Below are 27,440 nucleotides of genomic sequence, written 5' to 3'. Positions count from 1 at the left end.
CAAAAGGGGCTGACCCTTTAAATTAGGGGCCCAGAAGGGTCCAAAGGTTTATGAGAATATCTCAGAAACTATTAATATTTTGTAATAAGTCATTGAAGCGGAAATGTTCATCTAAACGAGCTTGTTCTTATCAAATCAAAAAGTAGGTCATATGTTATGTAATAAGGGATTTTAAGGGCCAAAATCATAAATAATTGACGCCTCATATCTTGAAAACGACAAATATTTTGAAAAGCATTATTGAACAAAAGTTGTTCAGAATGATAATCTAAACAATATGTACATTTCGTTTTTTCCCTATGTGGCCCCGTTAGGGAGCTACAGTTTGGCCCCTAAATATTTCTTGTAGAGATAACTCGAGAACGGTAAAGAATTTCTAAATACTTGTTGAGCAAAACATTTTTAAAATGACAAGGCCTTTCTTACGATATCAAGCAAAACGGGCTGACCCTTTAAATTAGGGGTTCAGAAGGGTCCAAATGTTTTTGAGAATATCTCCGAAACTATTAATATTTTATAATAAGTTGTAGACGCGGAAATGTTCATCTCAACGAGCTTGATTTTATCAAATCAAAAAGTAGGTCATATGTTACGTAATTAGAGATTTTAAGGGCCAAAATCGTAAATATTTGACGCCTCATATCTTTAAAACGACATATTTTTTGAAAAGCATTATTGAACAAAAGTTGTTCAATGTGTCATAACCTATCGATCAATATCAAAAAATGGGTCTGTGGGCCTCATGGCTCGCCTGTAGAGTCGATTTTTGTCGATATCAGTCGATTTCAAAAACTTGTAACTGGTAAATATTTTGTAAGGACATATTGAACAAAAGTTGTTCAGTTTATCGAGATCTATCGATTGATATCAAGAAATAGGCCTATGGTCCTAATGGCTCGCCTGTAGAGTCGATTTTTTGTCGATATCGGTCGATCTCAATAACTTTTTACAGGTAAATATTTTGTAAAGACATATAGAACTAAAGTTGTTGAGTCTATAGAGGGCTAACAAATGACATCAAGAAATAGGCCCGCGGGCCTTATGGCTCGCCTGGAGAGTCAAATTTCACCGCAACTTTGCTTCAGAAGCTTATGATATGAAAAATTGATTATATCTAAAGTGTCTTAAAGTCGGAAACTAAATTGGGACTTATTTGTCTTTTTTTTTTTTTTTTAACTCCGAGTGCATCAACAAATCGGACGGAAGACCTACTCGTTGCTCGCAACGAGATCGTGTCTAGTTATTATTATTATTTTCCTTGGTAGTACACGCGTTTTTCTCAGCCATTTCTCGATCGATTTTCACGAAATTTTCAGGAAAGATGTCTTATGGTGACGAGACTTTGCTTGCAAACTTTCGTGCTTGACGTCACTTCCGGTCAGGAGTTATCTCTCTTTTAGTGACTTTTTGAAGGGCCTTGTTGTCCACACATCTCCTCCGTTGGTTTTGAAGCTAGAGTCTTGAAATTTCTACACAAGATAGAGTAAACATTTTAGAAGATTTGTGGGGGATTCGATTTTACCGGAGGCGATTTGCCTAAACGCTCGCCTGGACCTGAAAAAATGGATGCCAACATTTTTCGCCGATTTCGGCGATTTTTGACCTTTCATCTCCAATATCTTTTTTCTTGCAAATATTTTGTTAAGACATGTAGAACAAAAGTTGTGCACATTTACGAGATCTTTTCGAAAATAACAAGATGTAGGGCCTAGCCCCTTAAATTAGGGATCTAGAAGGGCTCAAAGTCTAGATCAAATATCTCAAAAATCGTTAATATTTTGGTATAAGTCAAAGAACAAAAAATGTTCATCTCAACAATCCAAATCTATTCATATAAAAATTTAGGTCATATGTTACGTAATAAGGGATTTTAAGGGCCAAAACCATAAATTTTTTACCCCTTGTATCTCGAAAACGACAAATATTTTGAAAAGCAATAAAGAACAAAAGTTGTTCAGAATGATGATCTGAACAATATGCATATTTCGTTTTTACCCTTTGTGGCCCCGTTAGGGAGCTACAGTTTGGCCCCTAAAAATTACTTCTAGAAATAACTCGAGAACGGTAAAGAATTTCTAAATACTTGTTGAACAAAAAATGTTTGAAATGTCATGACCTTTCTTACGATATCAAGCAAAAGGGGCTGACCCTTTAAATTAGGGGCCCAGAAGGGTCCAAAGGTTGATGAGAATATCTCAGAAACTATTAATATTTTGTAATAAGTCATTGAAGCGGAAATGTTCATCTAAACGAGCTTGTTCTTATCAAATCAAAAAGTAGGTCATTTGTTACGTAATAAGGGATTTTAAGGGCCAAAATCATAAATAATTGACGCCTCATATCTTGAAAACGACAAATATTTTGAAAAGCATTATTGAACAAAAGTTGTTCAGAATGATAATCTAAACAATATGTACATTTCGTTTTTTCCCTATGTGGCCCCGTTAGGGAGCTACAGTTTGGCCCCTAAATATTTCTTGTAGAGATAACTCGAGAACGGTAAAGAATTTCTAAATACTTGTTGAGCAAAAAATGTTTAAAATGACAAGGCCTTTCTTACGATATCAAGCAAAACGGGCTGGCCCTTTAAATTAGGGGTTCAGAAGGGTCCAAATGTTTTTGAGAATATCTCCGAAACTATTAATATTTTATAATAAGTTGTAGAAGCGGAAATGTTCATCTCAACGAGCTTGATCTTATCAAATCAAAAAGTAGGTCATATGTTACGTAATTAGAGATTTTAAGGGCCAAAATCGTAAATATTTGACGCCTCATATCTTTAAAACGACATATTTTTTGAAAAGCATTATTGAACAAAAGTTGTTCAATGTGTCATAACCTAACGATCAATATCAAAAAATGGGTCTGTGGGCCTCATGGCTCGCCTGTAGAGTCGATTTTCGTCGATATCAGTCGATTTCAAAAACTTGTAACTGGTAAATATTTTGTAAGGACATATTGAACAAAAGTTGTTCAGTTTATCGAGATCTATCGATTGATATCAAGAAATAGGCCTATGGTCCTAATGGCTCGCCTGTAGAGTCGATTTTTTGTCGATATCGGTCGATCTCAATAACTTTTTACAGGTAAATATTTTGTAAAGACATATAGAACTAAAGTTGTTGAGTCTATAGAGGGCTAACAAATGACATCAAGAAATAGGCCCGCGGGCCTTATGGCTCGCCTGGAGAGTCGAATTTCAAACGAATTTCACCGCAACTTTGCTTCAGAAGCTTATGATATGAAAAATTGATTATATCTAAAGTGTCTTAAAGTCGGAAACTAAATTGGGACTCATTTGTCTTTTTTTTTTTTTTAACTCCGAGTGCATCAACAAATCGGACGGAAGACCTACTCGTTGCTCGCAACGAGATCGTGTCTAGTTATTATTATTTTTATTATTCTTTTTCTCCGGTACTTTTTTGTCCGGTAGTGTTCTCAAAAACTACAAAAGGGATCGATATGAAACTTTCCAGGATAATAGTATAGCGTTTGTAGATGTGCATAGTGATAGTCATTTTGTCTGCACGTGCATGCACGCGCGCGCACGCGCACTGCAATTTTGGTACAAAAAATGGAAAATCAGAATATTAAAGGGATCGATATGAAACCTAAATAGGATGATAGTATATCATTTGTAGATATGAAAAATGATAGTTATTTTGTCTTCACGCGCACGCATGCGCGTGCATGTGCATTACAAAATTTGTACACTAACTTTGGAATCAGTCTAACTTTTTTGTTGTTCATTGAAATGGCTTGATATTCATATCATAGGTAGATATTGAGACCCTTAACTGATTTTCATGGTCAAAATTACCAATTTGCATGCGCATGCACGTGCGCTTCATTTTGATTGGATAGTACTAAAACGTCTGTAACTATCTTATTTACGAAGCGAATGAGATGATATTCACAGCATATGTAGACAATACGTGTATCTATATATTGGTGTAATAAAAAAGGCCAACTAACACGCGCATGCGCGTGCAATGTTTTTCAAATGTTCAGTTTTTAAAGGATAATAACGTTTTTGTTTTTCATCAAATTCTATTGATATTAATGGTTTAGATGTGTCTTGGTACTCCTTACAAATTGCTGTGGTTAGAATTACTGCTCAGCACGTGCATGCACGTGTGCTGAATTCTGATTGGACGATTTTAAAATCGCTATAACTTCCTTATATTTGATGGAAACGTTATGAAATTCACACTGTGGGTATATGATACACATGCCTGTTGAACGACATCAACAAAAATTCGGAATCATACACGCATGCGCGTGTAACGCTTTCTTTCATTTTTGGGTACTTAAATGACCATATTAAACGTACTACATGTAATTAAAGGCTAAAATAAAATGATTTTTTGCTATAGATTCACAAAAACATCATTTTTTAATTGGGGGAGGTTTGGGGAACATATGTAACGGTCCCCGTTACAATTAGAACTAGTTGCATTTTTGTGATTATCTCCCCTTTGAAAAGGACATGGCCCTTCATTTGAACAAACTTGAAAGCCCTTCACCCAAGGATGCTTTGTGTCAAGTTTGGTGGAAATTGGCCCAGCGGTTCTTGAGAAGAAGTTGAAAATGTGAAAAGTTTACAACAACGACGCCGACGGACAAATTTTGATCAGAAAAGCTCACTTGAGCCTTTGGCTATTATGAATTTCACTATTATGATATAGATATTGAAAGATATAAGCTAAACATTAAACTTCAATGTACATGATCCAGTTTCATGCTTTTTCCCTGTATGTTACATCACTTTTTCCCTGTAGGTTACATTGCTTTTTCCCTGTATGTTACATTACTTTTCCCTGTATGTTACATTACTTTTCCCTGTATGTTACATTGTCTTTTGGCTTTTCCCTGTATGTTACTATAGTATTCCCCATGTTACATTGTCTTTTCCCTGTATGTTACATTGTCTTTTCCCTGTATGTTACATTACTTTTCCCTGTATGTTACATTACTTTTCCCTGTATGTTACATTGCTTTTTCCCTGTATGTTACATCACTTTTTCCCTGTATGTTACATTACTTTTCCCTGTATGTTACATTACTTTTCCCTGTATGTTACATTGCTTTTTCCCTGTATGTTACATTACTTTTCCCTGTATGTTACATCACTTTTCCCTGTATGTTACATTACTTTTCCCTTTATGTTACATCACTTTTCCCTGTATGTTACATTGTCTTTTCCCTGTATGTTACATTACTTTTCCCTTTATGTTACATCACTTTTCCCTGTATGTTACATTGCTTTTTCCCTGTATGTTACATTACTTTTCCCTGTATGTTACATTACTTTTCCCTGTATGTTACATCACTTTTCCCTGTATGTTACATTACTTTTCCCTTTATGTTACATCACTTTTCCCTGTATGTTACATTACTTTTCCCTGTATGTTACATTACTTTTCCCTGTATGTTACATTACTTTTCCCTGTATGTTACATTACTTTTCCCTGTACAATACATTGTCTTTTCCCTGTATGTTACATTGTCTTTTGGCTTTTCCCTGTATGTTACTAAAGTATTCCCCTGCTTTACCTATCTAGTTCTTTCTTGGCCTTTTTACTGAGGAGATCTACTTTTGTCATGACGTTTACATGGGGTGTTTCCAGATTCACCATTGTGGATAAGGCGGTCAGAATTCCTGATATAAACTTGGATGGCTCAATCATAAACTGAGAGTCCACTAAAAACACACCACAAATCCGAAAATCCCATTTCTGTAGAGTATCCACTAACTGCCGCATCACTGGTATGTGTGTGTAGAGCTCAATCTGACCTACAACCAAAGGCAAATAGAAATTGTATTTTCAGAAAATGCAGCAAAAATCAACAACAGTTGAAAATGGAATACTGATGCTTTTACACCAGGTGCTTGTAAATAGATTTTTTATTTGTGATGTAACTTTTATCTTGAGGGGGTAACATTCAACAGAACGTACTCTTGTTACAAATAGTAATCTAAATGAAACAACACTCAAGATGAAATGGCTACATTACCATGATTACAGAACACTCAGTCTGATAGAAATTGATATGATGAATCATATCTGTTGTGGGCAGTACACTTTGTGGACTGAATGGACTATACACTATTAAACTATATGAGCTGTAGACAACATGGACTGTAGATTGTGTGGGCTGTAGACAGTGTGGGCTGTTGACTATGTGGGCTCTATATTGCAAGGGTTGTATAGTAAAACTAAGTGGGCAGCACACTGTGCTGTAGATTGTGGGCAGTTGTCTGTGTGGGCAGTAGACTGCAGGTAGTAGTCTGTGCAGGCAGTATACTCTGCAGGCATTAATTGTGGGTTATAAACTGTTGGCTTTAGACTTAGTGGGCAGTAGACTGTTTGGGTAGTACACTGTGTGAGTTATAGACTGTGGGCAGTAGACTTAGTGGGCAGTAAACTGTGGGCAATTGACTGTCTGGGCTGTAGATTGAGTGGGCTGTTGTCTGTGTGGGCAGTAGACTATGGGTTATATGCTGTGTGTGCAGTAGTTTGTGTGTGCAGTAGTCTGTGTGGGTTGCAGACTGTGTGGGCTGTGGACTGTTGACTGTGTGGGCAGTAGACTGTGTGTTGTAGACTGTGTGGGCTGTAGACTGTGTGGGCTGTAGTATGTGTGGGCTGTAGACTGTGTGGGCTGCAGATTGTGGGCTATAGAAAATGTGGACTGTAGACAGTGTGGGCAGTAGTCTGTGTGGGCAGTAAACTGAATGGGCTGAAGACTGTGTGGGCTGTAGTCTGTGTGGGCAGTACACTGTGTGGGCTGCAGACTATGTGGGCTGTAGTCTGTGTGGGCTGTAGACTGTGTTGGCTGCAGACTGTGTGGGCTGTAGTCTGTGTGGGCTGTACACTGTGTGGGCTGCAGACTGTGTGGGCTGTAGACTGTTGTAGCAGAACTGTTGCTCAGAGGTATGGTCTCAGAATTGTTGATGTCATTCCATCCCTTTATGTGCAATTTCTTACTGCTTTCACATTAAAACTGTTTCAAGCATGAGACCAAGCATAATCAATTCTATTTTTTTTCACAAGTTAATTTGTTATGTTGATTTTAGTAAAATTTCAAATTCATGTAGGTACTTTACCAACCCATGTCACTCCTAAGATCAGTTTGCCTAACAATCCAGCCAAAAAAAATTGATAACTTGTATTTTAATTGTAGACACAGTTATAATGTTCAAGTGTAAACTAACACATCCTCAGGAATTTCAATACATAAATGATGAGGCACTCAAGCATACATTTAGGATTACCTGACACACTAAGTAACTACACTAAATATGCGAATGAATCAAAGGTTCCAAATTCAATAATATTGAAGGGAGATAGTTTAAATTCTGTCTTGATAGCATAATATCAAAATCAAATCAATTTACATGAAAATCTGTCTACATAATATCTAAATCAAATCAAATTACAAGAGTATGTGTCTACAGATTAGAATTCTCTGACTAGATGTTTTTCAAAGTAATTGTATGCAGACATTACCTGGACAGTCAAATAAGATATAATCATCTTCAACTTCTTCCAGCTGTTCTTGAAGCCAGTCAAAGTTTTGTGCTAAATACCTGAAACAAAATCATAGATGCTTGAAAAGAGACCTTGGTTACTAAAATAAAAATCGGATGTACACGTACAATTACATCATATGGGTTTCACATGATGCAAATTTAAAGGCCATATAGAAGTTTCCAAATATCACTTAGTTTCTAAACATGCTAACATATCATGTGTCAAACTATATCTTCAGGACAAGACTTTTTACATTTTAATCCCAATGACATAACCCTGACATTGCCTATATGACCTTGTTTTAGTGTCCTCACACACTTGATGCTGACAGATGGTGTTATTCCAATATATTTCTGTACACCCTAAAACTTGTTTGTGAGATGTATAAAAAAAAAATACACATATAGTTCATTTTTATTAGCCAGAGATATCTCCTTTGGTAGTGAGAGCTACTAGAAGGACCACACATTAGAAACCCATCGCTAGTAAACAGTTGTATTTAACATGTGGTTCGAAAGACAACTTCCTAAAGAATTCATGCTTACAATAAAAAAAAATTAAACTACATCCTTATAATACATACTCCATGCAAAACACAAGACCCCCATTTGGTCCAAATCTCAAAGATTCATCTTCCATAGCATCATCTAGGTGTATGAGCTCCCTGATATCTGAATGAAGAAGAAGAATAGTTATATGTATAATACTATTGCTAACATGATAGGTCATACACGATAGGTCATACGTAAGAGGTCAATACGTGAGAGGTCAATACATGAAAGGTCATCTATATGCTATGACAGCAGGGTTACTCATGACAATCCAGAGATGAACTTTTTTGCTGGGAGGCTACTTTGCAGAACTTTACTGTATTTTCCATCTTTTGATGAACAGCTATGATCTTTTACATCTTGAAATCACATTTTACATTAACTACATGATAACTTAGACTATTCCCATAGTATCCAGATAACTTAGGCATGTGTCATATGGTGTATGTACAAATTTTTTCTCATCTCCTATTCGCATTAGTGTAATTAACTGCTTGACAGAAAGGCATCCACCTATTTACAATGTATTCGTAAAATCTACCACATGCACATCTTTAATGATCTTAGAATCTTATCAAAACCGGAATAGACGGTGTGATATCAAAATTTTTGTGGTCTTGAATACAATAGAGTTCCACATCATGGCAGCCTCTATAGATGGTGGGAATTTCAATTTTAACATTTTATAATTAGTAATGAAGCTTATCTAGGCTTATATCAAAAGAATAGTATGACAAATCTTTATCATATAATTAATCTTATCATTTATCATGTAATTTTTTCCCCATTAAACTGTTATTATATATATCCATTAAACTGTTAGTATGTATATCCATTAAACTGTTGTTGTTGTCGGGTCCCAGTTTACATAATGGCACCAGTTCTGACGTTTTCCTGGCAATGTAAATATCAAAATCATCAAAAAGCAAGGGAAACGTCAGATATTTCGGACTAATAATTCACCTGCAAGCACAGGATAATCAAAGTATTCAGCTGCCGGATCCAGATTCACAACATGGATTGTTCTCTTCAGCATTTCAGCATGCTTCACCATATTACTGCAGTATGTGGACTGAAAACAAAAGAACTGTCATAAACAGAAAGCTAATACCATATGATTGCGCCCATGACAAAAGGGCCCTTATGGCAATTTTTACCCATTTTCACTTTTTAGCAGATTCTGATAGATAATAGGTAGATGATTCAAAATATGTAATTTTATAGCCCTCTTTCACTTCTAAGACGTATTTTTCTGCGTTTGAAGCACTTATATATTCTATAGCATCAGCGTAACGTCATGACGTTCTTGGCGTCATTCCATAGAACAACATTTAATCTGAAATAAACAAGGTGTTTTAAGTCTTAATTTCATTTCCTTAATTGTTTGTGTGTGTATTGTGTGAAAAAAAGAAGCTCAAATGTATAGGCACTTTTAATGGGTTTAAATGGAAATAAATTTCACCACTTTCATATGATACTCACGACTTTAAGGAAAATTAGCTTTTCACTGTTTTAGTTTTAAAAAAAAAACACCCAAAAACATGAGATATACCGTATTTTGCCGAATAAAATACGCATTGCTATTTGATACGCACCCCCTTTTTGAGTCTGAGAATTGAGGAAGAATCGCAGCTCGTGTGTATAATACGCGGCAAAAATTCTTACCAATCTTGATTTTATTATTTGCGATTAATTTCACTAGAATTCGATGTGGAAATAATGTAAGTCCTCAATACAGCGGAGCTACATTTTAAGAAATGGCAATCATGCCTTATAGCGGTAATCTTCACTGAGTATCTTCTGGGAGAAATGTAGATTTCAGTAAAGCACGAGATTTTGTAGCATTTCTATTAAAAATTTAACAAACTATATATTTTCTTCGTTTAAACTTCAAATCATATAGCCGACGTTATATACATAAATTCAAAATATTGATGGGCATTCAATGTGTTGTAATTGACAAACTACCGAAGCTGCGAAAAATGATGTACAAAGGTGCAGTATACATGTATCAACCCCACTCGGTAATTATCAAAATGATGATAATCAAAGCCAAAAGTTTAATTGGTGCCGTAAATAATTAATGCTCTGTCTGTAAAGAAAAAATTAAATGGTAGTGAAACGAGGAATTCAAACATAACTGCATTTAAGATGGGTAAATTACGTCACTCGTTTACTGCGAAAGTAAAGTTAAAAGTAATCGCATTTGCCCAAACCCACGGAAATCGTGCAGCATGCAGAAAGCCATGCAACAGAGAGAAAACTTACGACATCTACCCTTAGGGGTCAAGTGGAAAAAAACATGCACATCTCTCTCTCTCTCTCTCTCTCTCTCTCACACACACACACACACGCAGACACAACATACATTAACATGTAAAATGTACCAAATGAACACATTATAACTTCTCACCTACAACTGAACACTTTTAAATATCCTGATATTTTTGTAAGAAATTCACTAAATGGTACTTAAAACATTTGTAAAACATATCGCTTTATTCACTCTAGCTTCTTGGATTTTAGCTTATGAAGTGAACACCTCACCGATGCACTCTCTAGTGAGCACTTTTATTTACACACGGTCAATTAAACACTCTAAAAAACAAACCCTCTGACACACACGGTCAATTAAACACCCTGAGTGACACATGGGCAATTAAATACTCTGACACACACAGATAATTAAACATCCTGACGCATACTGGTACATGTAATCAAACACTCTGACACACACAGATAATTAAACATCCTGACGCATACTGGTACATGTCATTAAACACTCTGACACACACGTCAGATAATTAAACACCCACAGATAATTAAGCATCCTGACGCATACTGGTACATGTAATCAAACACTCTGACACACACGTCAGATAATTAAACACCCTGACGCATACTGGTACATGTAATTAAACACTCTGACACACGGGCAATTAAACACTCTGACACACACGGGCAGTTAAACACTATGACACGCACGGGTAATTAAACACCTTGACACACACGGGTAATTAAACACTCTGACGCACATGAGTAATTAAACACTCTGACACACATGGGTAATTAAACATTCTTTAACAAACCACTTTGGTGCAGAAAACAACTAGGACACCCCCCCCCCAAAAAAAAAAAAAACCAAAGAACAAAACCCCACCTAATGAAACTTGACCGACATGCACAGTCTACCAAACAAGTAGCACACGAAGACAGTCTTACAAATGAGAAAAATATTGCCAAAGTATGTTTTATTATCGATATCGTTGATAGTCAATGTATTGTCAACAGTCTTCAAAGGGGGTAAATATTAAACGAGTATCAAAATCATTTTTTTATTTTCTTTTCTTTCTATTTTTTTTTTTTTTTTTTTTTTGGTTGTGTTTTATCATTATTTTTCTTTTTTGTAGTTGTCTTTTTTTCTTCAAAAAATCAATTTCTCTATTTTCAGTGAGTATTTGTTTTCGATATCTTAATCAATGCTTCCTGAATTATACTCTAAAAACTAGCCACGTAGAACCAGGGTGGAGGTAGGGAGGGGAAGGTGTCCTATTTTTTGATAAGTTAATCTTTTCTTTGTTTTTACTTACCCCAAATATTTTGCATTCGAAGTTAGGGAATGATACCACTATTTAGGTTTCAATTCTTATACCCATGCATTTGGGTGGGTTTTTAAAAAAAAATATGATTTAATTTTTTTTTTTTAATTTTGCTTGCTTGTCAATAATTATTCGAAATTCCTCTGCGTTCTTTAAATTTCTTTTTTCCCGAACATTCCCGCCAGCTGCCCCCCCCCCCCCCCTTGGAAAATTATAGGCCTAAAATGTGTCAGAAACCGTCAAAAGACCAATGACTGTAAATGTGTTAATAACTTATTCGTCTTCCGAAAACCCTTAATGTCGGCTTCAAATGAATTTATAAGACCGGAAAGAGATATAAATCCTAAATATATGTTACAAAGATTGCACAATCTGACTTCAAATCTGCTAACAGGGGCGGATCCAGGAATCGCGGTTAAAGGGGGCTCACTTTTTTTAGACAGGGGGTGTGGGGCCGTCCTGAGGCCCCTAATGGGTCCAGGGCGAAGACCTTGATGGGAGCTCAGGGGGCGAGCCCCCGGAAGCTCCTGGATTTTACAGTTTTTATGAGGCGTGAAATATGTCTCATATATGTAGTCCTTTTCATTATTTTTTTGTCATTATTTGATGGGGCGAAATTAATAAAATGACGCAGATTTTAGGGGTTTTTTTTTTAAAGAAAAAATGAAGTTCTCCCAATAAAAGTAATTTAATAAATCAAAAGATTTGGTCATTTATTTCTCCGAAAGTGGAAGATATTATTGCTTCTTTTATCGTTTACATTTTTCTAAACTATTCACCTTAAATTTGAAAATTTTAGTGGGGGCGCGCGCCGGGTGCGCCCCCATTAAATCCGCCACTGGCTAATGTGATATATTTGCATCTGCTAATAATTGTTTAATAAACATGTGACTAGCAAGTGAACTTTTCATATTTGGTTAAATTAACACATCAATTCAGTGTCCGTGGGTCCGTGTTTGCCCAACTAGGCCTATCTATTTAATTGCTTACGGGATTTATGAGATTTATCACTGTTCTATGATTGTTATCTTCACCTTTCATTTTCCTTTGGGGTACCTCAGTAACTAAGTTATTGTCAAAGAGTTATCTCTCTTGTATTTATAAATAGAATTACCAGACGCGCAAATTTTTCATACAGAATCTTCTAAAGCCAAAAATATTCAAGTTTTTCATGACTTTTTACTACTCTGTAAATTATGTATAACAAATAATGAATTATGATAGGGTATAACCTAATAAATTGGGGATGTACCACAAATTGTTTGTTCAACATCGACTTGACAGTGTACACATTGCCGCAGCCGAGGCGGATCATAAATTTTTAGAAAGTGGATTCAACTTTTGTATTGAAAATTATGAATTGTTTTTTACCTCAGACTCATTCAGGATTAATTGTTCAAAGAAATAAACACAATCTTAGATGAACCTTCATGGAATTGCGCTGTAATATCTGCTGTTACCTACATGTTTTATTTTTGCCGGTCCGCTGCCGAAAGAAACCGTCGCAGAACATTCAGATTCTTAAAATTAAATATCATAAATTCTATCAATATTTCATTCAAACCTATTGTTTCCAAATTGTCTTTTTGGTTTGGTTTAAAGCGTGCATATCTTATAAATATGATTAAATCTAACACGTGGTTTTGAATCATGTGCGTGTACATATGCATCTTTACGTATGGCGCTCTAGGCCTACGTAACGTCAAATCTTTGTGACGTTATTTCTTTGTTCTCTTAAATAAGCCATAAGGACCTTTTGTCATGGGCGCAATCATATATCAGTACCACTACATTACATGTATCAGTACCACTACATTACATTATATCAGTACCACTACATTATATCAGTACCACTACATTACATATATCAGTACCACTACATTATATCAGTACCACTACATTACATGTATCAGTACCACTACATTACATGTATCAGTACCACTACATTATATCAGTATCACTACATTATATCAGTACCACTACATTATATCAGTACCACTACATTACATGTATCAGTACCACTACATTACATGTATCAGTACCACTACATTATATCAGTACCACTACATTATATCAGTACCACTACATTATATCAGTATCACTACATTATATCAGTACCACTACATTATATCAGTACCACTACATTATATCAGTATCACTACATTATATCAGTACCACTACATTATATTAGTACCACTACATTACATGTATCAGTACCACTACATTACATTATATCAGTACCACTACATTATATCAGTATCACTACATTACATGTATCAGTACCACTACATTACATGTATCAGTATCACTACATTATATATATCAGTACCACTACATTATATCAGTACCACTACATTACATGTATCAGTACCACTATATTATATCAGTACCACTACATTATATCAGTACCACTACATTACATGTATCAGTACCACTACATTATATCAGTACCACTACATTATATCAGTACCACTACATGTATCAGTACCACTACATTACATGTATCAGTACCACTACATTATATATATCAGTATCACTACATTATATGTATCAGTACCACAACATTACATGTATCAGTACCACTACATTATATATATCAGTATCACTACATTACATGTATCAGTACCACTATATTATATCAGTACCACTACATTATATGTATCAGTACCACTACATTATATCAGTACCACTACATTATATATATCAGTACCACTACATTATATGTATCAGTACCACTACATTATATCAGTATCAGTACATGTATCAGTACCACTACATTATAGCGAGTGCAGCGAGCCAGCGCGGAGCGCTGGCTCGTACTGCGAGCTCTAATGACTAGAGCGCAGGAAATAATCCGAGCTAAATCTCAACCTCTAACAAGAATTTTTTTTTGACGCCAATCCCAGAAGTCCCTTGTACAAAATGGCGGATGGTTCGATTCATAAAATAATAATTAAAAAAAATCTTTGAAGTATTACAAACCTTTCTTATTTGAAAGGAAAGGATGAAAATCATATTCTTCCCCCTTTCTTTTTCTTTTTAAAATATTGTCTAAAGAAATGTAAACAGTCACGTCATAACTACCAGGCTACGTCACAACACGCTCGTTGCATTTCCCGCTAAACTGGTTCCTACATTGGCGAGAAGAGCAACACAGTAATCCTACGTATTGACAGTGAACCAGATCAGTTTTCCTTGTTTTCAATATAAATTTTTTGAAAATGTATTCAGATACAATGTAATTTTGTATGCTGCGATCGCCCCAACGGTCACACCGTAATCATATTATGTATCAGTGGAAGTTCCACTTTAATAAATATAGTTAATTTTTCAATCATTGCCGACCAATGTTTATCGCCACTTTCATTACACTGCCACATATTCATGCACATATGTCAGGAATTTAACTATAAGTCTATGAAATTAATACGAAACGTTCTGGTGCGTTCCGTCCTGCACCCAGGATTATATAGGAAGTTAAATTACCTTTCCGCTCCCTGCCGGGCCCATGACAAGCTGTCCGTATCGTGGCATTTTTAATTCAAGGTAAAAACAGACTTCAGTCAAACACACATTGAAACCACATTCAATGTCACTTTTTCTCTTTCTAATTCCAGTTTACAACGCACTAGAAATAAAGCGCACAAATGATGTAGAATTCAATCGCTTACATACGTAAAAACAAACTTTAAAATATATATATATATCTTTGCTTGTATTAGAGCGGATTGCATGTGAGTGATTAAAAACCTTCGATTCTTATCACATACTATTTACTTAACAACTTGAAAACTTTTTGATATTCTTAGATATTTTTTTTATCATTGATAGTGGCGGTCTTACACGGAAGAAGGGTGGAACAACAGGGAAATACACTGACTACAGAATCTACACAGAAACCATGCCAGTTAGCATCATTTTCACTCGTATCAAAACGAAATATCAGATTTGTTCTCTTTTTATGATTTTTGTCTCAAAAATCGTATCAATTCAAAATATTTTAAGATTGATCTGTAATATCTGTGTCAATTTTTTTTTCCAGGCGTATCACTCCAAATTCACAGATCCTCCAAAACTGATTGGAAACATGGCTCTAATGCCTCTACGGACATCATATAAAGGCCCTGCCCCCCGAGAAAGTAAGAAAACGTGATAGATCTAAAGAATATACAGTACTTGAATGTCTTCTCTTGTTTAACCATTTATATAATGTTTTTCTTATAAAAAATTTTCCTCTGTAGCTTCAGATTTTGACATCATTGATGAAGCTATATACTACTTCAAAGCCAATATATTCTTTAGGAATTATGAAATTAAGGTAAGTGTTTTATTTTGTGCTACAAGGCCTAGTATTTTATGTTGCATGCAGTGATTCAAAATTAATTTAATTTACTTTGAATAGATACTCTTACAATAGATTAAACCAAGAGCAACACATCTTATAAGAGTTTATCAACAAGAAAGCATTCATTCAAAACTTTAGTGAATGAATGTAACCAAAGACTAAACATGCTTAAAGCAATATTTATTTATATAGAATTGAGTTTTAATTTTGATTATTTTGACATGTTAAATATTGTAGTCATATTAAGGTCATATGCTACATTTCTGAATAGCATAATTTATCATGACATTTCAGGTATAATTCACATGTTTGTATCCTATCTTGCTTCTACAAAAGTGGTTGGGATATATTACCAGGTCTGTTGTAGAGTTAGCATATTTTGATAGTTCCTGGTTGTGGCAAGTAAAAATGTAAAATCAACTCTTTAATATGTATTACAAAAGGTATATAATATGTGGACATTACTATAAAGTTATTGTAGCAAAGAAGCTAGGGGAGAAAAATCTTTGGATAAATCGGAGATCGAACCTGAGACCATTGCATTACTAGTTAGGTGTTCTAATATCTGTGCTAACCAGGCTGATATACTAAGTATAGTAATATTACTACTATATAAAATTCAAACCTTTTGGGGAAATCATACAACTCTTCATATTGAGAAGGTGAAAAATTAGTCTTTTTAAAAAATGATGAAAACATCACATATGACCTCAATTAGTACTTATTATGTATGTAGAATTAATTTCAGGTAACATTGATATATATATACATGTGTTTTGTAATGATTTCAGAGTGAGGCTGACAGAACACTTATATATATTACATTATATATCAGCGAATGTCTCAAGAAATTACAGAAGGTAATCATCCAAAATGTGTTCAATGATATTGCAAAGACCAACTTTCATTATTAAATTATCAAACTATTCAACATAGTTACTTCCAACTTAGTTTTATATTCAACCTAGTGATGGTGGACTATCAAGCTATATGCTTTAAAAAATCAAACCCTATATATTATCAAGTAAAAACTTTTGATGTCAAGTGAAGTATGCACAGATTTGAAATTGTAAAGATCACAGCAGATATTTACTGTAACATATTTTATAAAACTTTTAACATTTTTTATTGTTATATTTTTTCTAGTGTTCATCGAAGTCTGCTGCCACTAAAGAAATGTACACATTAGGATTACTTAACTTCCCCATCCCAGGAGAACCCAAGTTTCCACTGAATGCCATGTTCACAAAACCAGCCAGCAGAGCAGAAGAGGGTTAAGTATTGAGTATATCTATAATTAAAACCCTCCAGCAGAGCAGAAGAGGGTTAAGTATTGAGTATATCTATAATTAAAACCCTCCAGCAGAGCAGAAGAGGGTTAAGTATTGAGTATATCTATAATTAAAACCCGCCAGCAGAGCAGAAGAGGGTCAAGTATTGAGTATATCTATAATTAAATATACCAGCCAGCAGAGCAGAAGAGGGTTAAGTATTGAGTATATCTATAATTAAATATATTTGTAATTATTTCTGTAGACAAATTTATACTTTGCATGTGTCAGAAGTGATAATATGGTAACCATGGAACTAAATTTAGAAGAAACCCACGGATACTCCTCACAAGTGAATTGAATTGTGTCAGGGCAATTATACCAATATACATGTATACTGTAGCATATCCAATGTGAGGATTAAAGAAATGCCCCAAGATTGAAATTTCCTTCTTAGGGTGGCTCATAACACTGAGACTTATACTTTTTATAGTACTTTGTCATAAGATGATTTCAATATTTTGTTAATATAATTATTTGTATTGAGTGATTTGTTTGTTTGTATATCATGGTAACTCAGTGGATAAGGTATTGGGTTACTGAACCACAGATCTCAAGTTCAATCCGCCTGTGCCTTTTGTGTTATTTATTGAAATAAATTATTGAAAGACATGTTTATTTTATCCAAAATTGCATAATTTTTTGTCTTTTTGACATATACACTTTTTACTTATCATCATATCTTTCATAATTGAATATTTCGTGCTGATTTTAAAAAAAAACTCTTTTAAGGTGTAGTGAGCCACCTTGATTGCTATGAAAATTTTACCATCTCTTAAGACATACTTGTACTTTTTCTGTCCACCTGACAAAGATTTTATATCTGCAGTAAGTAAAATCTCATGATTAATCAGTTCTACATGTATAATTATACCATAGAATTATCCTTACTAAGGCCTTATGTATTGATCTGATAATCGACTCTGATTTCAGATACTATGAGAAACTACCTGCTACAGATCCGACAGGAAACAGGAATTAGAATGGTGGAGAAAGTCTTCGAACAGGATGATAAACCAAGCAAGGTATAGTAATATCATGAGTCTATGAATTAGTGTCCGTGCTTCATAAAAATTTGTATACTTATATGTATTTCCTCAGGTAAAAGTTAAAAGATAAAGATGTGTGTTGGTGTGCATCTCTATGAGGATTTTTTGATGTTAGATATTTATCATAAAATCATGGATATTGCAAAAATATGTACCACACGAAAGAAAAAAAGTCTACTTAGAGTATTTCTTATTGTTTTGTATATGGACATACCTGGATTACAAAGGTATTATACTAAAATTTGTCTTCAAATATCACTTACACATACATGTAATTCTTTTTAAAAATATTTGAAACAAGTATACAGTATATTTGGTAATTTTTGAAAGTTGATTTTTTTGCTGGACATTGAAAATTCACAAAAATTACTAGGTAGATGTCTTAAATTTCCAACTATATCCATAAATCGTAATAACATAGAATGAAAATTCCGACCCAAAATTAGATGTGACGAAGCAATATGATGCCCTGGTGAAGGACCATAACTCTGCCAAGTACTTGATTTGCTTACTCTCATGATGTATATTCATATATCCCAGATTTCAATTCAAGATATCCATGTATGACTGTCGGAGATAATGAGGAGAAACTGTATATTGCTTGAAGGGACATAACTCTGCCAAAGATTTTTTTTTTTTTTTTTTTTTTTTTATATATATATATTCATTTATTTCCCAGAGCCTACTCTATAACAATTTTAAAATAACTAACTAATATAATAGGGCAGCTGCCAGGGATGGGGCCCTGACTAAACTCCCTCAATATATAACAAAGTTTTTACTAAAGTACCACGCAGGGTACATATTAACTAATTTAGATGTACATTCATTGAATACATAAATTTCATTGCATGTCAGAGTAATATTGTCATAGTTGACATTTAAATATATAGGTTATACAGTATTCATATTGTATGATGATCAATGTAACAATGAGTTAGTAGATTACAACAATGCCATAATGTTAAATATAATAAAGCTAGGGATTTTCTTAAAACATAATACCACTCATGCTGCCTCAGGGTCCACACACACACAAACTAGAGTCCAGAGATGACCCTAGGGCAGCCTAGCCGGGAGACCATTTTCTCCCAGTAGAGGTGGATTTATATCATACGTAAAACTACATTTACATAATTAAATACATGTTGTACGTGAACATATCGATTACAAATAAATACAGACATATGAATAGTAAGAAATATATGTATATTAATTAAAAGTATGTTACAATACTGATAATGTCTCACACATTGATTTAATTTTATTAAAGTTTATCCGAAATTCCTAATATAATGTCTATATAATTCGAGTTATGAGTGTTACATTTCTTAAGTACTTTATGATATGTTAGCAATTCATATTTTATATGTTGTTTAACTCTTTCTTGTGTTTCATTTTTGCTATTGAGTCTACATAACATTTTGAATTTGTATATACGATAAGCAATGAAAGAAATTAAAATATTAAGAACTGATATTTTGTCATTTGTTTCCTGATAGAAGCCAATAACAATATGTTTTCAGCTAATTTCAAATTTTAATGAGGAACTTATCAAATTCCAAATATCTTTGACATTTGAACAATCAAATATTAAATGTTTACAATTTTCTGTTTCATTTGGACATGAGTTGCATTTACTGCTTATATCTTGGCAGCATTTACTTAAGAATAAATTATTGCTGAGCAAGTTGTTCAGAAGTTTATAGTTGAACTCTGCAACCTTTTTATCAAAAATATTTGCAATTTTATGTCTATATATTTTTACCCATGATGATTTACACTGAATATGAAATTCTCTTTCATAGAATGACTGATAAATAGGTGTACGTGATTTTTTATTGCATAAAATTTTGTAAAAAATTTTTGAAATACCTTTGCTTAAGTCTAATAGTTTGTTACCGTACTGCAAGCGAGGGATTATTGAAGAGTTTGTGATAAATGGAACAATTGAAAGATCATATTTGTTTATAAATTCTCTAAAGACTGAATATAAAATCTTATATTGGCAAATCCAATTACTTTTGTATTTTAAATTATCAAGAAACCATTTAGCAGGTTTTAGACCACTTGAGTCACATATATCTTTGACATAGAGCAGATTACTTTTAATCCAATCAGGGAAATATAGTGTCTTACCTTTATATGTGAATAATTTATAATTCCATATTGGTTGTTGTAAGAATTCTGTAGCTGATAAATGCATTTGTCTCTGTTTACATTTATTGTAACATATAAAAATTTGTTGATAGAAAATTGGAAAGTTTTTGATTAACGTAGTTCCACACTCGTGTGACGTCATAGGATTTTGCAAAGTCAATAATTTAATGATAGGAACATAAATTTTGTTGGAATCTTTTTCAATAGTTATTGTAAAAAATCTTGTTAGCCATAAAATATTTCAAAATTCTTAGTTATATTTGAATAGTCAATTATATGTTTCAAAATATTGAATCCAAGGACAATAACTCTGTTTTCATTCAATTATTTATCAAGTCCATAATGCGGTATATTTCCTTTATTTTTGACAAACATTTTACCAAGGTGATAAGGAATCATTATCTGTGTTTTTTTCATGAAATTACATACAATTTTAATCCCGAGTGATTTAAATAGCTCAGCTGTATGGTGCCAGACTTCAGTTTTTGATGGGGGTATACATAATCTGGAAGCTATAGATTTGAAATTATTAAGGAAAGGTATGGATTTTTCCCCATGAATAACTATAACAGATGTAACTCTACTAATATAAACAGAAAAAATGATATGTAAACCATGCTATAAGGAAAATGCGTCCACATTTGTTTGTTTTTTAACATTTTGGGGAATAACGCTAATTCAATAATTTTGCACATATTTTTCTAAAACTTGATGAACATATTGAAAATGACATGTGTTTTAGTTATTGACATGTTTCCCGATAAATAAATGCAATTCAAAAAATATTTTGTTGTTTTTATATTAAAATAACAACAAATAACTGTTTCCAATGAATTTCATAAAAATCTACATCGGGGTATATGACTTTAGTGGTGTATGTAATGAAAATTAATATGGAAACCCTTAACTGTTTTGCCTTTTTTCATTTCTCTGAATGTTAATTTATTGATTCCAAACAAAAAAATGCTACCTAAACCCCAAAAATCCAGGACTAAGGACCCACCTTAAGCCATAATTTTTCAAATCTGTTTCATTGGTAATTAGAATATATTTAAAGTAAATATTATTTTTCAGACATAAGGATTCTACATATGACTTTAATTTTCCCTTTGAATTTAGTAATTTTTCAACCCAAGATGCTTTTATTGACATTAATTTTGACTCAACGTCTATCAGCACCAATACCTCCTTCATTAATGCTACGTATTAAAGTATTTCGTTTTATACGATCTGTTTTATTCCATAGGAACTTAAAGAGACACTACAGCTCATTTTCCACATTTTAATAAAGTGTTTTTTAAAACATGTATTGATAAAATGATAAAATTCATATCGATACTGACAATTTTGAACAATTGGGATGCATCAATTTACTCGCAACTGCGCTTTGAAGATCGTTCGGAATTCAAAAGTTTCTTCATTCTGACTCGGACTTTTGAATGCTTATTTACATCATGTGGTTTTGAATGACAGCAAAGGTGTTGTGTAGGAAATTATTTAAATTCCCCTTCAAGGGGGTCCACACTCACCTTTCAAGTATAAGAGTATTCCCTGCTCCTTAAAATAAGTAATTATATAAATCATTATTTCAACAGAAACCCTTCCATGTTCCCATTGACCGATGTTTTTACAACTAACACGTGTTGTGTTCAGATAAAAAGAGCACTTACTTTTAAAAGTAGTGTCTTCGCAGCTTGTTTCAATGGCAGATTTAGGGGGGGGAGGGGGCAGGATCCCCCCTCCCTTTTTACGCCACAGATTGTGAATGAAAATCCAAATTTTGCACCAGAATGGCCGATTACTGTGGCTAATCTTTGACTTTCACACCCCCTTCGGAAATCCTAGATCCGCCACTGAGTTACATGGGTTTCTCCAAGCTCTTTGTTTTCCAACTGTCAAACTGATACCAAGGTAGATTTTATTTCACGTATGAGTTTTATCTCATTCTATTTTTACCTCTTTTCTCACAGAATCTGTCAAAATTCTGAATCTATCAACTACACTTTCTCTCACTGGACGACATGCTGCACTGTTTACTGTCTATGCGCATGCGTCTGAAGACTGAAAGGAGGAGACTCGATATTTTGTGTATAGGCCATCAAAAAGTATTAATTTTTTACGTTAAAACGATAATTTTTAACTTTAGATAAGTGTTATTTTCGCAAAGTTCATACTTTCAACAATGCAACAAAAATTGAGAAAGCGCTAGGAAAATTGTCATTTCATGATTTTTGCGCAAAATGAGCTGTAGTGTCTCTTTAAATATAAGTCTATTCATTGTTTTTATTTCTTCATTGCATGGTAAAGAGAGAACAGAGATTCTATATAAAATCTTAGATAGAGCTAACGTGTTGATCACGCAAGTTTTTCCAAAAAGAGTGAGGTTTCTTGTTTTCCAAGCCTCAAAAAGTTTTTCCATGTCTTTTATACAATTCAAAATATTATTTTTATAACAAAGTGTTTTATCATGACCGATGTAGATTCCTAAAGTTTTTACACAAGAGGAATTTATATTTATTTCACAAATATTATCCGTATAATTATGTTTTAGGTTTCCCATTAAGATACTTTCCGATTTGGATGTGTTAAGAATCATTCCCGAAACGGAACTAAATTTATTTATGATATCTAGAGCATTATTCATTGAGACTTCATCTTTTAAAGGGAGTGTACAGTCATCTGCATGTTGGACAATTCTAATTTCATTATCTTTGTCATTATTAACCATGTTAATACCTTTGATGCTATTGCTTTTTCTAATCTGAATTGCAAGAATTTCAGTAACAAACAAAAATATTATAGCAGAAATGGGACACCCCTGACGGATGCCCCGAGACATTTTACAGGTTTTTGATGTCCACCCATTATTTTTCATTCTGAATAAAGGCTCTGTATATAAAATGTTCAGCCACTTTAAGAAATTAATACCGAAATTAAAGGATTTAAGTGCTTTAAACATAAAATTCCATTCCACTGAATCAAAAGCTTTTTGAAAATCAAGAAATAATAATATTCCGTCCTCATTACAATTTTCACAATATTCAAAGATATCAGCTATTATTCTTGCGTTTAATCCTATAAATCTACCTTTAATATATGCAGACTGGTCATTTGATATTAAATTATTAATTACTTTTTGTAATCGTCTTGCAAAAGTAAATGCGATGATTTTGTAGTCAGTGTTAGTCAAACTAATTGGTCTGTAATTTTCTAGCAAATTTTTATCTCCTTTTTTGTATATAATGGATAAAACTGACAATCTCTGAGAAAGTGGTAATTTATTATCATCAAAAGATTTTTGAATGGTAGAAAAGAAATGTTTTTTAAGTTTAGGCCAAAACATTTTATAAAACTCACTTGGTAGTCCATCAAGACCAGGGCTTTTATTATTTTTCATTGCAGAAAGTGCATCTGAAAACTCTTGTAATGTTGGGAATAGTTCTAGTATTTGTCTATCATTTTCATTCAGGATATTTTCAACACTTACATTGGAAAAATATTCTTCTATCTTATTTTCTTCAATATCGTAAGATTTATAAAGAGTTTCATAAAAAACATTCATTTTGCGTAATATTTCATCGTTATCAGTAGTTAAAGTATCATCTTCATTTCTTAGCTGTTTAATAGTATTACATGTTTGCCTTTGATTCTCCAATCTTAAAAAGTATGAAGTATTTTTTTCACCCTTTTCTACCCAATTTGCCCGTGATCTTATTTGCGCTCCCTTTGATTTCTCATTTATGAGGTTTGATAAAGATTCCTCTAAGAAACGTTTTCTGTTCATATCAATTTCACTAGAGTGTAATATTTCAATTTCATTTAGTTCATTTTCAGCTTCTTTAATTTTTAGATTATATGATTTTCTGATTCGCTTAGAAAAGAATTTTAGATCTGAGCCACATAAGAAATTGACCTGTGTATTCTCATAAAAAATCTATAGCCTGAATTTCAATACAAAATGTACATGTATAATATTTGAGATGATGAGCAGAAACTGAATTTTTAAAAATTATCTAGTCCAAGGGGCATAACTATGCCAAATTATCTGACTGAAACCTCTTATTAAGTTGACCTGAATATTTTCAATCTAATTAAAATTAGATCCTCTGATCCGCTCATCTACTATCGCTACACATAGGATCAGATGTTATATCTACATGTATGTATCCCAAATTTCAATTCAAAATGTCCATATTATTGTATGACTTCAGGAGATAATGAGTGGAAACTGATTTGTTTGAAATCTTTTAAATCCAAAGGGCTAATTCTGCTAAAAACAATTGAATTGGCCACTATACGAAATTGACCTTGTTTACTCATGAAGAATCTGTATCCTGAAGTTCAGTTCACTAAGACAATGATCAGAAACTGAATTGTCCATGGGTTAGGGTCAATCTAATTAAAATCAGATTTCTTCTGCATAAGAGTTTACAGTGCAGATCAAAGAGGTCTGATTTTAATTAGGTTAGGGTTAACCCAAGTCCAAGGGGCGCAACTCCGTTAAAAAAATTATTCAACCAACTTGACCTGGATATTCTCATGATGCATACCAAATTTTAGTTGAATATGTGTATCCGTAGCAAAGGAAACTGATTGAATTATAGTGAAATGGCAGAGACTGAAAAGGGTAACATTCTGTGTATGTGCCCAAGCCAAAGTGATGCCAATTTAAACTGCTTTTTCTTCTGGAAAAATCTGCCAAATATGGTACTGGTATTCCCGAAGCAAACATTACCTGATGTGTGGTGCATCTAGTGTATTTATGACTATGATTTTGAAATACATGTATTTTGATTTGTTCAAGTACTGTTGTGTTGTTTTTTAGTGCACCTGAGTCCTATTGCATCACTTGAGTTACTCATGCTGACCTATTGCTATTGGTCTGTGTCCATCATCGTGCATCATATCTCATGCATTAACAATTGAACATTTTTAACTTCTCCTGGATAAGTACCCTTCAAATTCTTTTCAAATGAAGTCTTAAACATCTTTGGGCAAGGGGGACATAATTGTAAATTTCAGGGGTGCTGGGCCATAAGGACTTGGCAAAAAATGACAAATCTTTTTCTAGAACTGCACATCTGTAAAAAAAAAAAAAAAAAAAAAAAAAAAAAAAGAAAGAAAGAAAAAGAAACCAAAGAGAGAGAGGGGGAGGGGGAAAAATTAAATGCAGTCATGTAGAGCATGAAGGCTTCTACCAAAAATTCATGATCCGCAGAGTAGAGACTCTGACTTCAGTAACTAAATGTCCTTGTCATTTGAAAGACTTGTTCTTTAATTTTGCTGATAATGTATCAAAACTAAATACAATTTAGGAAAAACAGACAGGGATGTACCAAAATTGTGAATTTCATAATCCTAGAGTAGTATATCATACTAAATGTATGTTAAGTTTTTTCACGAGTATGGACACATGTTGTTTTATACTGCTGCTGAATAGTAGAATACAGCCTAGATATGCTGAACTGGAAAATCATTATAGATTTTTTTGCCCTTGGGGCGTGTAATATTTTTAACTAATACTCAGGTGACTGATAAGGCCTGTGGGCCTTTAGTTAATGAACAGTTACTAAATTTACACATACAAAAAGCTTGCTAGTTGTGTATTAGAATTAAAATTATTCTTTTCCAGTGGTGGCTGTGTTTTTCCAAGAGAAAGTTCATGGAGAAGAGCCTCTCATCCCCAGGAATGTGAAGTGAACGACCACCCAGAAAATAAGACATAGATTGATGACAACATTGTTATCCAACAACTGGATATGTTATAAATTCTTATTTTGTCTATATGACTTGTACATGTATGACTGTGTATGAATCCCTTCAGAGTTAGCAAACAGTGTATATTAAAGTCTCGGTCACATTTATCACACAAAAATACAAACCATCAGCTTTTGACAGTACCACTGTCATTCTTATTGTGTGCAAATTACAACATTTCTTTATTTTAGCAGTTACAGTGGTAAAGCAAGAGTGCGAATTTATGGTTGCGTAAAAAATATGTTCATCCATTATCAATGCTAAATTTTATGTTATTGTCAGACAGTGCACCAGCTTAAATAAATGCATACAATATAGTTTGTTCAGTTTTGGAAGAGATAAAGATATGGATGTGTGTTTGAAGCTAAGAATGATGTCATTGTTTGTGTAATGGTGCAGTGATAGGTATGACACATGTATTTGTTATTGCCATATATTTACTGTAATACGAATAATTTAATCACAATAAAATTGTATGAACAGTGCCTAATTGTCTCTGAATGAACAATTCCTTGTCTCTGAAGGTATGGAAGGTTAGCTTGGAGTTTACGTTTACTGTGCAAGATACATTTAACGAGTTTGAGCCCCGCTTGTGCCATGGCTGTCAAACCCAAGATGTAAACATTAGTAGTGATTGTTCCTTTATTAAATGCTCAGCATTTGGAAGAGAAAATCGTGGATCTATTGGATATGATTTTAAAAGTGGAGGTCCTGTGTCATAGCAGGCATTGGCATGCTAAATAACCCCCACTGCTATGGCCCCGATTGCTAAGCATGGGTTTAAATTTGTGTTACTTCACCTACATATACAGCAAATGTCAGACAGAATCAGTATAAAACCAAACTTGAATCTGCACTACCTAGGGTTGTTTGCATATTGACATGTTCTTGAGAAGATTATAAAATACTTTTCCTATATATCTGCATGTAAAATTGTTATCCCCTGTTGTGACCCCATCCTCCTCCCTTGGGTCATGATTTGAAGAAGCTTGAATCTACTCTACATCAGGGAGCTTTTATGTCAATTTCAACTCTTTGGACCCAGTAGTTCTTGAGAAAAAGATTTTTGGAGGAGGGGGGCATGATTTGAACAAACTTGAATCTGCACAGTCA

The 27,440-nt window shown here is 33.6% G+C and overlaps 2 protein-coding genes across 3 annotated transcripts in view; one reads left to right on the top strand and one right to left on the bottom strand.

The window, feature by feature from the left end:
* Positions 1-15,419, bottom strand: part of LOC125664044 (GPN-loop GTPase 3-like) — a 19,708-nt gene extending 4,289 nt beyond the window's left edge. The window contains exons 1-5 of the mRNA XM_048896545.2: positions 15,172-15,419; positions 9,050-9,158; positions 8,119-8,206; positions 7,512-7,591; positions 5,557-5,797 (exon numbers count right to left, since the gene is read on the bottom strand). Coding sequence (XP_048752502.1) covers positions 5,557-5,797; positions 7,512-7,591; positions 8,119-8,206; positions 9,050-9,158; positions 15,172-15,219 — 566 coding nt within the window. The 5' untranslated portion in view covers positions 15,220-15,419. The remainder of the gene's footprint in view (positions 1-5,556; positions 5,798-7,511; positions 7,592-8,118; positions 8,207-9,049; positions 9,159-15,171) is intronic.
* LOC125664046 (actin-related protein 2/3 complex subunit 3-like) lies at positions 15,329-26,812 on the top strand. Of its 2 annotated transcripts, none has more exons than XM_056152709.1 (8): positions 15,329-15,419; positions 15,517-15,592; positions 15,728-15,824; positions 15,927-16,003; positions 16,822-16,890; positions 17,177-17,303; positions 18,295-18,386; positions 26,203-26,812. In XM_056152709.1, exons 2-8 carry the CDS (start codon positions 15,587-15,589, stop codon positions 26,263-26,265), a joined length of 531 nt encoding a protein of 176 aa, XP_056008684.1. In that variant the 5' UTR covers positions 15,329-15,419; positions 15,517-15,586; the 3' UTR covers positions 26,266-26,812. The 2 variants fall into 2 exon arrangements, with proteins under 2 accessions (XP_056008684.1, XP_048752504.1); XM_048896547.2 differs by having other exon boundaries at positions 15,347-15,419; positions 15,495-15,592.
* The last annotated feature ends 628 nt before the right edge of the window (positions 26,813-27,440 follow it).

The sequence above is a fragment of the Ostrea edulis genome, chromosome 1 (genome assembly GCF_947568905.1).
Source record: "Ostrea edulis chromosome 1, xbOstEdul1.1, whole genome shotgun sequence".
In the NCBI taxonomy this organism is placed as follows: Eukaryota; Metazoa; Mollusca; class Bivalvia; order Ostreida; family Ostreidae; genus Ostrea; species Ostrea edulis.
This window is presented reverse-complemented; position numbering and strand designations above follow the sequence as displayed.